Source organism: Pocillopora verrucosa, chromosome 5, assembly GCF_036669915.1.
Source record: "Pocillopora verrucosa isolate sample1 chromosome 5, ASM3666991v2, whole genome shotgun sequence".
NCBI classification, from domain to species: Eukaryota; Metazoa; Cnidaria; class Anthozoa; order Scleractinia; family Pocilloporidae; genus Pocillopora; species Pocillopora verrucosa.
In genome coordinates, this window is record NC_089316.1 from 14,826,902 (window position 1) to 14,839,141 (window position 12,240).

The 12,240-nt window shown below is 39.1% G+C and overlaps 4 protein-coding genes across 4 annotated transcripts; 1 reads left to right on the forward strand and 3 right to left on the reverse strand.

Moving 5' to 3' along the window:
• Window positions 1-850: 850 nt before the first annotated feature.
• Window positions 851-1,884, reverse strand: LOC131782198 (uncharacterized). Its single transcript, XM_059098911.2, has one exon. The coding sequence runs from the start codon at window positions 1,882-1,884 to the stop codon at window positions 910-912; it is 975 nt and encodes a 324-aa protein (XP_058954894.1). The 3' UTR covers window positions 851-909.
• A 2,053-nt stretch (window positions 1,885-3,937) lies between these two features.
• Window positions 3,938-5,740, reverse strand: LOC131782244 (tropomyosin-like). Its single transcript, XM_059098965.2, has one exon. It carries the CDS (start codon window positions 5,687-5,689, stop codon window positions 4,937-4,939), a length of 753 nt encoding a protein of 250 aa, XP_058954948.1. The 5' UTR covers window positions 5,690-5,740; the 3' UTR covers window positions 3,938-4,936.
• A 1,682-nt stretch (window positions 5,741-7,422) lies between these two features.
• Window positions 7,423-11,632, reverse strand: LOC131782216 (chromatin accessibility complex protein 1). Its single transcript, XM_059098926.2, has 4 exons — window positions 11,458-11,632; window positions 9,498-9,576; window positions 8,827-8,868; window positions 7,423-7,846 (listed from the first exon to the last, which is right to left on the reverse strand). The coding sequence occupies exons 1-4, from the start codon at window positions 11,596-11,598 to the stop codon at window positions 7,740-7,742; spliced, it is 369 nt and encodes a 122-aa protein (XP_058954909.1). The 5' UTR covers window positions 11,599-11,632; the 3' UTR covers window positions 7,423-7,739.
• Window positions 11,633-11,690: 58 nt separating this feature from the next.
• Window positions 11,691-12,023, forward strand: LOC131782197 (gem-associated protein 7-like). The gene has a single exon (XM_059098910.1). It carries the CDS (start codon window positions 11,691-11,693, stop codon window positions 12,021-12,023), a length of 333 nt encoding a protein of 110 aa, XP_058954893.1.
• The last annotated feature ends 217 nt before the right edge of the window (window positions 12,024-12,240 follow it).

Genomic DNA, 12,240 nt, shown 5'->3' on the forward strand with positions numbered 1-12,240 from the left:
GTCTTCATTTCCACGACGTTTAGTTCCCTTCAAAAAGATGTTTTTGAGAAATCACGATGAAAATGCGTGGGGCATTTTTTCATTGAATTTAGGGACAGCAAATCTAAGTATACAATAACGTGTACTGTTCTTCTACTTAAGAACGTAACACACGGCTACACATGCGGTTTTTCGTCTTTCTATTCAATCATGACATGAGAGAATCCACTTCTAAACATAACCACACAGTTTCAGTTATCTATCAACAGTAACTTCAAGGTTGCGCTCCTCGGGAGTTACTTGAAGTGTTTGGGAACTACTATAATTAGGGAGGTTCTTATTAAGTTTTTTGAAATTGTTTATGCTTGTTAGTTTATTTTGAAATCTTATACGCGTCTTGTGAGCCTAGTTTTGTTATGTGCTGCAGGACCCGGCTCACTCTTATTTTTACCACTTGAGTGATGTGTCCTTGACCGTTGTGATAGGAATTAATTCTCGTGCGATAATCGTCATCGCTAGTCATATTTGGGTTTTTTCTTGAACTTGCTTAGAATCCTCAAAGGGAGGTTTTGTTTAGGTTTTGGTTCTCGAAGATTAGTTGTTGTCAAGTACTTTGTTGTTCATTCGAATGTCCTGTAACATTGTTTTGGTTAGCATTCTAAAATTATGTTTACTCTCCCAAGGTAAGTTGTCCTGTAAGCCCAAACATGCCTATCGATAGAGCATTTTAGAACGTATACTAAGAGCTGAAATAATAGAAGTGAGACAGTGTCTCAGAGAGTGAAATAAAGTTCCTGAACAGACGTCTCCTGATGCCTCCCGTTTACACGTCCGGTGTTCAAGTTAGTCTACGCCTACTGTCCAACACTTGCACGGCAGAGTAGTGCTGAGGTGAAATTATTAGCATTGTATTCCCATCCAATAATTGTCTCAGGGATTCTTCTCCTTCCGGGATTGCAAGTGATCTCTGATAATGGTTTTGGATTTTTTGTCGGCTCGCCTAATCGGATTTAAAATTCCACCTCGTTTTCGTCTATAACAGTTATCAGCATGCTCTTTGAAGGAAGAAGTCAGTCTTTTCTTGTCACTAAAAAAATCACCACCAGCCTTTGGCTTTGAATAAGATATCTGCAGAAAAGGGGAATGAACTTGTGTGTATGTGTGTGACTTGCCTATTGTTGGTAGTTTTTCGTCACATTTAGGGCTCGGCCAAATTGTCGGTGAATTGTTTGTTAAAGTGATGTTATGTGCTCCGCCCGATATTCTTCGTTGCCATAACTCCCCGTAGCTAAACTTTCTTTCTGCTTTCCACCGTAAATTAGCAATAAAGTCTTCAGGTTTATCAAAACGTGGGTCTAATAGATCCATTTTTAACTCGTCTTGAAAGAATCTGCGTGCAATTTCATTTGCATCTTCAGGATTTGTCAAGTCAATTACTTCTGCTACATCAACTTGCCGTGCTCGGTTCACTCCGGGTGATGTTATTTTACGTTGCCCAAATGATCGTTGACCCGTAGGAATACCCGAGTTGATGCGGCTGGCTCCGACAAACGCCGAGGTTTGTCTCCTTGGCCGCCATGGATCCATTCGTGAATCTGAGAAACTTCTCGTGAGAGGTTTTATTCTGGCAGTGCCTATTCTGCGAGGTATTTTATGCGAATCTCTCATCACTGATCCTTTGTTTTCTTCAACAGTTTCCGCTTCGTGCAGCGCTGAATGAACCATTGCGAATTGATCCACTTCATCTACGTCATCTTCGTTTATCTTCAAAGCTTTGCGAAAGTCCTGTATTTTGTCATCATTTTTCTCTTCGAAGATGGAGGGGAGAAACTTGTTTCTCACCCGCGCCATGTCGGCGGTTGCACGAGGGGCAGAACTGTTCTTGTTATTGAGAAATGCTGCCATCTGACACAGACACAACAATTTCAATGCCTTAGCTTTGGTCTTGATTTACTGTTTGAAAAGTTTAAACAACCAGTGCAATTAATTATAAGGATATTAAACTGTTAACTGTAGTAAGTTTTATTCCCAAGAGCCTAAGTTCCATTATCAGTAGCTGCTGTAATAACCTCAACTAAACTTCTGCGAAAAATAGAAAATAATGGGTTCTTAAATCTCTTTTGTCTTCTCGGAAATGACATCAACAAAAGCATTCCTCGGCGTGGAATTTCAACTCAACTCACTGACTCCCTTCACAGAGCTCTCCGACCAGCCTGGCTCGTGATAGTCAGCGCTTCTGCAGCACAAGACCAGGAACTTCAGCCAAAGAAAGCATGACTGTTCGAAGGAAAACTCTTGGCTTTTTATGAAGAAAAGCAATTTCAGCACTATTCCTGTCGGCCTCGTCGGCCCGCCTTTTGGATCAATTCCTTTGTATATAGCGATTGTCGTAACAATGAAAAGTTTGGACCAGTCCCTTAAAACTTTACTAAATTGGGCAATGTTTATGACAGAAGCTAAGGATAGAAAGGGAGAGAGAGAAAAAAAAGAGATGTTTGTTAAATAGTTTTATACCCAGAGCGGGTTGCTAAGGTAATGTATAAAGCTCCGATCCAAGTGTCCTAGCCGCAAAGACACTGGCCAACAGTCTTCATTCGTTAGTCTTCGACTGTAAAACCTGTTAAGAAATACAGCAGGCAGGTGGTAAAACACACCTACCGTATTCATTCGATCAAACGCCGTATTCCAGAGCAGAAATATTAATAAACGCCGCCCTCGAATATACGACTCAAAAAGCTTACAACAGATCGATGACTACCATGGCAATGACGGGTTATTGCCGGGTTGATTGTCCGAGACTTGTTCGAGTGCCTTACTCACGCATTTCGGTCCAAAAAATCGATCGAGTAATTGAGCCAGGAGGGTACACCAAGTATATCCAGGCAGCTGGAATAAGTCGTTCAAGGCCGCTTGTACTGAAAAGTATGATGGATTCACGAAGAAACAGCTGCTGGAAATTTGAGAGCTCCCCCCGGAAGAACTATTTTGCAGTGGACTCTTGATTTTTCGGCAGAGCTACCTACATAGGTCATCAAAACGTCTCTCTCAAGATGCGCGTTGAACCCCGTGGACGGGTGGTAAGGCGATATGATTCACTGCCACAAGGAAGGACAGCCTTGTAGCAGTGGACGATCATTGCTTCGATCGCGATTTCAGTCGGAAATTCTGAGTGAACCAGACTCAAATGTGAGAGCTGCAGTTCTGATGTCGAAGAAGCATATACCCGACATGACATCTTTCGGACTCGGATCATGAAGAGGATAGCGAATGAATTGAATTTTGAATACATTCCGCTCTCGAATAAACGCCGCCCTCGAATAAACGCCGTACTCGATGCTGATGCGCCGCACGAACTCTAAGAGCGAGGCTCACGAAAAGTCAGTAGGGCCCTTTCCTTTCGCGGGCCTTTCGTGGACTTTGAGTTGAGCGCTGCAATTCAGAGGTAAAAGGGGTGTCACTAAATTCTTTAAAAGCTTATTTTAGGGAGGGAGTGGGGCCACTGTGAGGATTCATAGTTGTTGTGGTAACTTGTCTGTGCTCTACTAACAAATAAGATCAATGAGAAACAGTCTTTGTGTTCGTGCTAGTATCCCTTATGGAAAATAAAAAGTAACCGGTGGGTGGGACCATCTCTCTCCAATATTAATACAACATAAGATATGAAATTCATGATAATAAAATTATATGGATCATGTGCACTAAATGTAGCAAAAGTACAATTTTCGTCTCCTAGGGTCTTTAGAGAAGCGTGATAGTTTCCTCCTCCCTACAAATAAAAAATGAACTAACCCCCCTCCCCAAATGTTGATAATCGAGAAAATCTGTCCTTAAGAGGTCCAAAAGTAGTCCAAAAGTCCAATGGTCCATTGGTCCAGTCCATACTTTACTCATGTAACGTGTAACATGATGTTTTTCCATCATTGTACAAAAGGCATAATCATAATCACTTCTCGGTTACTTTCCGTTTGATTCACTGATTCGTCAGAAGATGACTTCGGCAACGTATTTGCTTGATCGGCTCCAGCAGTATTCAGCCAGCGTAGCAGATCCTTAGCGACAGCAATTAAACCTGATCACGCACTCATGACTAAGGGCCAAGACATCTCGTCGATCTCAGACAGAGCAGTGAGAAAGATATGGCTACTAGGCAGTCGTGACTGGTGCAGTTACAAAGAATTCACCAATAAGTGCGTCTTTTTCTGCCAACATCAAGAACACCTATTATCTAATTTGACAATTTTTTATTCAAATTTGTATTTATATCAAAAACATCACTTAGGTAATGAGAAGCTACTCGTTGTGCTCAGTAGGCCGATAACACGGCTGACATGCTGATATCATCAGTCACTGTTAGAAAGAATTCTTCCATGGCATCCTAAGATGCAGAAGAAAAATCCGCCTTATCTTTATATCAAAAGGAAATGAAGTCAGATATAAGATCGCATTCTATCTGTATCCACTAGTAATTAATCAGCTGAAAGATATAAATTTAATAAAACGTCGGCAGCGGAAAAGTTAAACCTGCGCGGCTGAAGAACCTGGACACGGATTTGTAGATAATTGTTTCTTTGCGTGATTTTTACTTTTCCACGTTATATCCGTTTCAGTGTATGTTGCTTACAGTAAACAGAAAAATTTACAAATTGCACACATACCAAGCATCGAACCCGAAGTCTTAAACAAAACTCGACCTGTTAATATCAATACAGATTTTTTCAAAAATTTGTTCCACTTGAGTTGATATCAACATCACGTAACAGAAGACATCTGTACGCAAGTCTTATCATCATAAAATGTAATAAATATAATTTACTCCCGCTTCATGCGAGACTCACCAGTGAAACATACGCAGCATATTCATAAAAAAAAAAAAACTACATAAATATCGCCAATCGGTACGATTCCAATTGTTTGGTTAATAATTGTTTAAACAATTAACTCCTCACGCTCCACAATGTCACACTCTAGAACCTTTTAGTTCGTTTGTGGTCTGTTTCAGTTCAGCGTTTCTTTTCTTGAACATGGCTATTTTCTTTTCTAGCTCGACTATGTCTTTCTCCATTGCGTCTGCTTTCTTTTCAAATTTCTTCCTTTTCACGATCGCCCTGGTGATGTTTTCTTTTAGATGCTCCACTTTCTCTACGTACTGTTTTTCACTCATAGGGGTATAATTCATTTTAATGCTGGTTCCCGCACGCTCGACTGCCCTCAACTTTTCCTGTATTCGAGCCATGGTATCTCGAGCGACCATCTCGCGTTTTTCTGCGGCAAGAATTAGCTTCTCTTTAGACTCGATGATCCGCTGCATGTTTGCAATGCTGTCCACAACTTTTTTAGCTTTCTCTCTGAGCTGTTTCACGGTATGTTCCATAGCATCCACGTCCACTTTGTTGTTCTCAAGAAAGTGTTTCATCTTTGAGTTCTCATCATAGCGCTGCAGTGCAAAATGCAATCTCTCCTTGCAGTAACTCTCCTTGGTCTCCACTTTTTCAATTTCCTTCTCGACTTCTTTTATTTCGTCGAGTATTTTTCTCTTCTTACTCAGGGCACCTTCCTCTCTTTTATTAACTTCAGCCAATTCCTCTTTCACTCGCTCTTCCCTCAAATTTTCTTTTTTAGTCGCCTCGACAACCGCATCCATTTTCGCGCGGACCGATTTGATCCCTCGAACCAGGTTTTCCCTGGGTTCTCCACGAAACGTGCAAGCCATGTTGATGAATTTGAGCAAGGCTCACAAGTCTGATGTTCCGTCACGCTGTACGCGACATTGAAATAAGTTGATATCCACTTTCTAAGCTTGAAGTATTCGCTACAGATGACTGGCCTTAACCAATCAAATGCCTTGGTTTTGTTCTCGGCAACCAAAGGATCAATTAACATCAAGAAACGGCCAGTATTTCCTTGATCATCTGTGCGATAGTTACAATTCATCTCAGTGAAAGGCTTTGAAAAACCCAACTATTTCATAAAAATATCCGAGCTGAAAACACATCCTTCATAGAAAGTGCAAGAGGACATTTGAATCAAGCTTACTTAGAAGCCAGATTTGCAAATTGCTTCATAGCAGGCATTCTCTTTCAAAGTCAATAAAAAGATAACACAAACAAAATTTGAGTTTCTATTTCTAGTCCTCATTTGAAGGATGGAACTGCGAGATCTGATAGTTTTTCCTTAGGATTTTATTTCAATTATTATTTTTTCAAAATTATATATTTTTTTCTAAACAGAAAGGACAATTTGTTACGAACCACATCAGTAGTAAGTCAACTCATGGCAAGATTCAATCGCGCAGAAAAAATTCGAGAAGGGTAATCTTTACAGAGTCGCCTCAGCCGTTACGTTAAGCCTTTGTTTACTCAGTCGACGAATACTGTTTTTCGGCAATATCACAGTTTTTCACGCAGCCTTAACAGTTGCACTGTAACTGTATGAGAATCTATTGAAAATGTGCGGGAAACCTGGATGCGACTAATCCACCGGCCAACCAGTTTACGGCCTAAACTGAAATACAGGACGAGCAACAATTCCGCAATGTCTTAAAAGACCCTTAAATCCTTTATAGGGTGCATTTACGGCACTCCACAATATTAACATGGACAGATATAAGATAGCTTCAGTTCGACTATTGATAAACCAAAGTGACCCGACATCTTATCTTGCTGTGCATCACGTCGCCCCACTCGACTCAAGTGTTTACTCTCTAACCAAATATAGACATTCGTCGGCTGGTATCTCTGGCAAGCTAACTGCCTTATAACTACAGCCACATCAGAGTTTCAACAATAATCAAAGAACGGACACCAATCATAGACTACTGTAATGATTCTATTTCGCGCCCTCGTTCTATTAAGCGCCTCCGCTCCATTAAATGCCCCACTCGAATTTGTTTTTGTCATAAACGCCCCTATTCTAAGAAGCGCCCATCTTGCGTAAGCACTTCAATTCAAATAATTACCACATTCTGTTCACTGATAGCACTGTTAGAGTCCGTGCACACTGAGATCAGGCATGGTTCACCTTCCTTTAATTACTTACTTAAAGCCTTATTATACAAAAAACAGTGGTTTTCGTCTCAGTCTCTCAAGAAGTAAGTTCATGTGGATGGCACAGTTCCTTCAAAAGAATGATCTCGTCTTGTCTCAAAATTTTCCAACAGCTCCTTGGCTGTTCGTTCTAGCGAGTAAGACCCCAGGGATAATGCGTCAGTTTCCCAGTCTTCTAGATCATTTTCAAACAAACATCAACGGTTTGTTTCGCACATTTTGGTATTTCTGTAAAAATAAGAATTAGGCCCACTGCTTCGAATAAGTGCCTTCCATTGAGGCACCAAAAGTAAGAAAGTGCCCCAGGCGCTCAATCTATTAATTTCGGAAAACTAAGATTGTAAAACAATCTTAAGAATGAAGGGGGTAAGATTCTAAAGAAAATGTGGTGATTTGTCGGTTGAGGAGTATAACAAGGTAATTTGGTTTAATCAACTGAGTGGTTGCGGTCTTGGCCACCGTGCTGTTACTGTCTTACGACACCTGCTCAACCATTCAGATGCAAACTAAACCTTATTGCATCTTGGGTAGTTGAGTGCTCATCATCTGCTCAAGTAAAATGACAGGGGGTCACTGTTTTCAGAGAAGTTTTTGTGATTCAATGTTCAGCCAAACTATGTAAAATGAGAGGAAGTGCACAAGCTTGCAGCATCAAATAATTGTTTTGACAACTGCAAATTTGTGAACAGTCAACTTCTTTCCAAACTTTAACTCCAGTTATTCTGACTCTGAGCTCGAGCTGTCTACATCAAAGGGAGACATTCTGGACTTTTTCTTCAAACTTTCCAAAAAGTCTTTGACAAGCACTTTAGGAGGGACAATATCTGAGGAAATTCAACAAAGATGTATGGTCTGTTGCATGAATTAAAATAAAATAACTTTTAACTTTTGCTGTTACTAACTTCAATCTTTGTACAGCTGTCTTATAACAAATGGCTATGACAATAACCTCTTATAAGCATAATTAACTAATAATAATAATAATAATAATAATGATGATAATAATGTTACCATGACATCATAATCTTTATCGATCGTATTACAATATATGAGACGTGATTAGTAAACAATTAGTCGAGTTAGTGAACGCATGTGTTTGAATATCCTCTCAAGGACTAGAGCCACAAATGTTGGTACGTAAATTCATTTTATATTGTTTTTCTTCTCAATATCCTGTTGTGTTCTAAGTACACCAAATCAGTTAGTGTTTTGTGATCTATTTTCAGTTGACCTTTTGCTTTACATGAACATAAGCGAAATAAAGTGAATGAGTGGGACAATGAGTCTTTATTGAGTGTATCCAACACAAGCACAAATAATAACAAATAATTACACCTTTTATTAGGATATACCATGCAAGCACTTCTTCCCTTGAAAATTGCAGATAACACTGTTAGAGAGGTAACATTGAACAATTATTAGCCCAAGGCCAAGTTATTATTGTTGAATAGTGCCCACAATGAAGCTGGGGGATTATTCAACACTATTCACTGAGCCTTCTGCAAATAATTGTTGTAAGTATAATTGTTCAGGTGCTTGAAAATTTTGTGACCAGTTTGTTTTGTTGTTGGAACTATTCTGCAAATAAAGAATGTTTTGAAAGGTCCTTGGAAATTCCCGCACAAGAATCTCTATAATCACCTCAGCAATTAAACTTATACCAATATAACATCTTCAATGTAACCATTTCCTCTCTTTTCTGGACTCTGTAAAGATTATCACCCAAACAACTTGTGTTACATGAAAAAAAACATCTTTGTCATGTTCTTGTACTCAAGAGCATGAAAATGGAGCTGAAAATTACCTCCAAGAAATTGAAGTTTTTCTTCATCTTCCACTACTTTAGCTGCAATAATAAAGAAAAGGACAAAGAAAAATTAATACAAAACATTTTGAAGAACTTTGAGAGAACTCATTTTCAAATTTTTTAGGTTAGATTATGAGGAAATTTTATTCGGTGAAAATTACTGAAATCCAAGACTGCATGACAGTAATGCTGATTACACATGATAATACCTAAGATTTACTACAATTGGTTGAGAGCATTCAATCAATATACAATAGCATGTGCAGTTGACACAATAATGCAACATCTGCAGTAGATATTGCAGTCATCATGTTAAGTTCAATGTCTTCCTAGTTTTCAAGCCCTGCATCGTGTGGTGTTCTCAAACTTTTGCAACTTCAGAGAGAAACTCAAAAAGGCTAAACACTTTAAAAAGTTAGTAATAAATCAGTTCTAGAATTCAGTTTCCGCTGCATCAAAACTTGTGTCTGTGTTAACTGCCACTGATCTTGGTATTGATAATTCATGATATAATGCTAAATCTCATTCAATAATTGCTTATAATTTGTCACTTTGTATCTACCTTGACTTCATTGATTAAGCTACAAGATTGGTGGTCTAGCTCATTTTGACAACTAACTGTATGTCTTTATCACTTACAACTCCTTCACAAAGTAAACATTACTTACAGAGTCCCTTGTAGGTCAGTTGCTTTGAATCACTCTCCTGTTTATAAGCAGTGATGGTAAGATAGTCAATAAATAATTCCTGAAGAAAAAAAAAATTATTTCATAGCAATTATATTTTATCTGACCAAGTTATTAAATCTTTATAAACAGCCACTAAAAAACAAACCATAACAAAAAAAAACCCTTTAGTAGAGCAACCAATATATGATGAAATGATCAAATAAAGAACAAGCCTTGAAAATGGTTATGAACAAGAGAAAGAGAACAATCCAGGATCTCAGATATAATTGCTATTTGTGTATGTCCTTGGTGACCACATAATAGATCTGTAGCTGTTACAAGTTTGAAGAAAGGCTATCTCAGTCACATAATAAACTGATTATACATGCATTCTGATTGGCTTTTACCTATGATCCACAGGAGGACAGACACATTGATGATATCACCATCAACTTTTTTGCTTTTTATCCACATTGTCTATGGCCAGTAGATTAATAGATCACAGAAGACATCAAAATGTAGTAAAAAAAAAATCAGTGACACACTAAGCTGTGCCATGCGCCACTTTTTTTTTTTTTTTTTTTTTACATAACATTATGAAATCATCTGTGATCTAATAGGGAACAAAAGCACCCCAACATGGCATCTACTTTTTGAACAGAATACCTCAACTAACCATGCATCCTGAGATGTGAAAAGACCTTAAGTCTCTCATTTAAGAAGATTTTTCTAGCCTTGAAAATTTTTTATGCACAGTTTATGGTATGATTCCTGCACAGCCCCTAGCCTGCAGTGCAGGCATCTAATTAGTGGGAGCTAACATTATAACCTTGTGTTTGTTTATTGGATGGATTGCAAGTTATAGATGGAGTTAGAGTAGATGGTGGGGGTAGTGGGTGGGGGAAGAGTGAGAAGACACCTGCCTGAAGGAGCTGTTGAAAAGCAAAACACCCCCTGATTAGTTTTGCATCACTGTATTTCTGGAAATGAGCAGGTAATAAATCAACACGAGTTAAATGAAAAACTGGAAGCACTGTCTTTCAAAAAAAAAAAAACAAAAACACATTGAGCCAGAACAGAAAATTCCCTGCTGATGCAAATACAAGTTGATATTTGCTGCTCTCTATATCCTCCAAATGACAATCTGTGAGTGTAGCTAACATTCATCTGATGAAGATGCCTATTCCATTTGATCATAAACAATATGTTGAAGGCTGACAAATGACAACTTTACTTGAAGGTTTCCCATTATAATTTCTATTATTAGAACCAACACCTGAAATATCAGGCTGATCAATAGCTGGAGCTTAGCTGTACCAATCAGGAACTCTGGTCATGGGTGAATGCAGTTATTCCAAATAATGATGACTTTGGGCAGGTGTAATCTTGACCGCCCCCTTGGTATAAATTTCTTTCTCTCCCCAGCCTTCTGCTGCCATTAAAATTAAAGATGGTGGCCATACTTTTCTTTAAGAAAATTCTGAGTATTCACCTACCATAATTACGCCTGCTCTGCAGGCTATACAGTTCCATGCTATTTAATACAAAGCAATAGTTCTCTCTGTAGCCCCAAAGGATATTTATTGTTTCCACCTTTGTTCTCTTTATCCAGGAACTGTACGCATACAGAAGTAAGGGGCTGTGCGGAAATCTTACCCAGTTTGGCAAGCACAGTTTTCTCTACCGCTTAAGAGGAGCCACACAAAGATATACCGCAAATAGAGAGATAGGATGTATCTTGACGAATGCAGCTTTAAAAGTGGAGAGAGAATGGGTGTGCTTATACAACCAAGAACTTTCTTGGCCTTTGGCTGGTTAACCACTAACAATATCAATTACTAACTTGATTTCCATCGGTACGGACTGATGTAAATTTTCATCGATTATTGATTAAATCAACAGGATACCCCGAGAGCAATAAAGATACGCTGACAAACTGTAACATAAAAGAGAGACCTACCGTGGCTTTTGTTATTAGGAAAACTGAATCTTGACTGAAATGTGGCTGTTCCGGAGAACTTTTCATGATTGTTTTGACTCTTGCGATTGGCAATTGAGTTGCCTTTCCCGCGCTGCTGTCCACGCTCGTTTTCTCCGCCATTTTGAAAGACACCAACCAAACTATGCAAACGGTCAGCGGAATCATCAAGCTCGTTCCACACTGCTTTCTTCTTCCTAAACGTTGTCGAACAGATGGAGGATCCCTCTGCAGATCCAAGTTCACCAAGCTACCAAATCTCGCCAGAATGTGAATCGAAGGTTTTAACAACTGATATCGAAGCTGAGCAAGATGCGAGGGCTCAACTTAGAGATGTATTTCTTCGTTCTATCTTTGCGTCCTGTAACAAGCCAGCTTGCTTTTTGATGCACGAGAAGACTCAAGTGGAAGCCATCTTTGTGGCTACAGACATAAACATAGAGAATTTCCAGGTATCTGAACTTCAAACTCCAATGGGAGTAGTCAATGAGGCTTTGCTGAGGTCGTCTGATGTGCTGTCATTTACAATAGACCTTGAAAAGAAATAGAATAACCTTGTTTGGAACTCAACCGCATACAACAGGAGACTGCAAGTTCTTCAGCTCTTCTTTTTCAAATCAGTTCCATTGGTAGGCACTGTTTGGTGGAAACAAGCAATGTTTCACACGGGTGACGGATACTTGGCTTTAGTGGTTGCTCGGTCCACATTTCATTTTAAACAAGGAATATTGTGTGAACACAAGACATTCCTCCATTAGAAGGCAT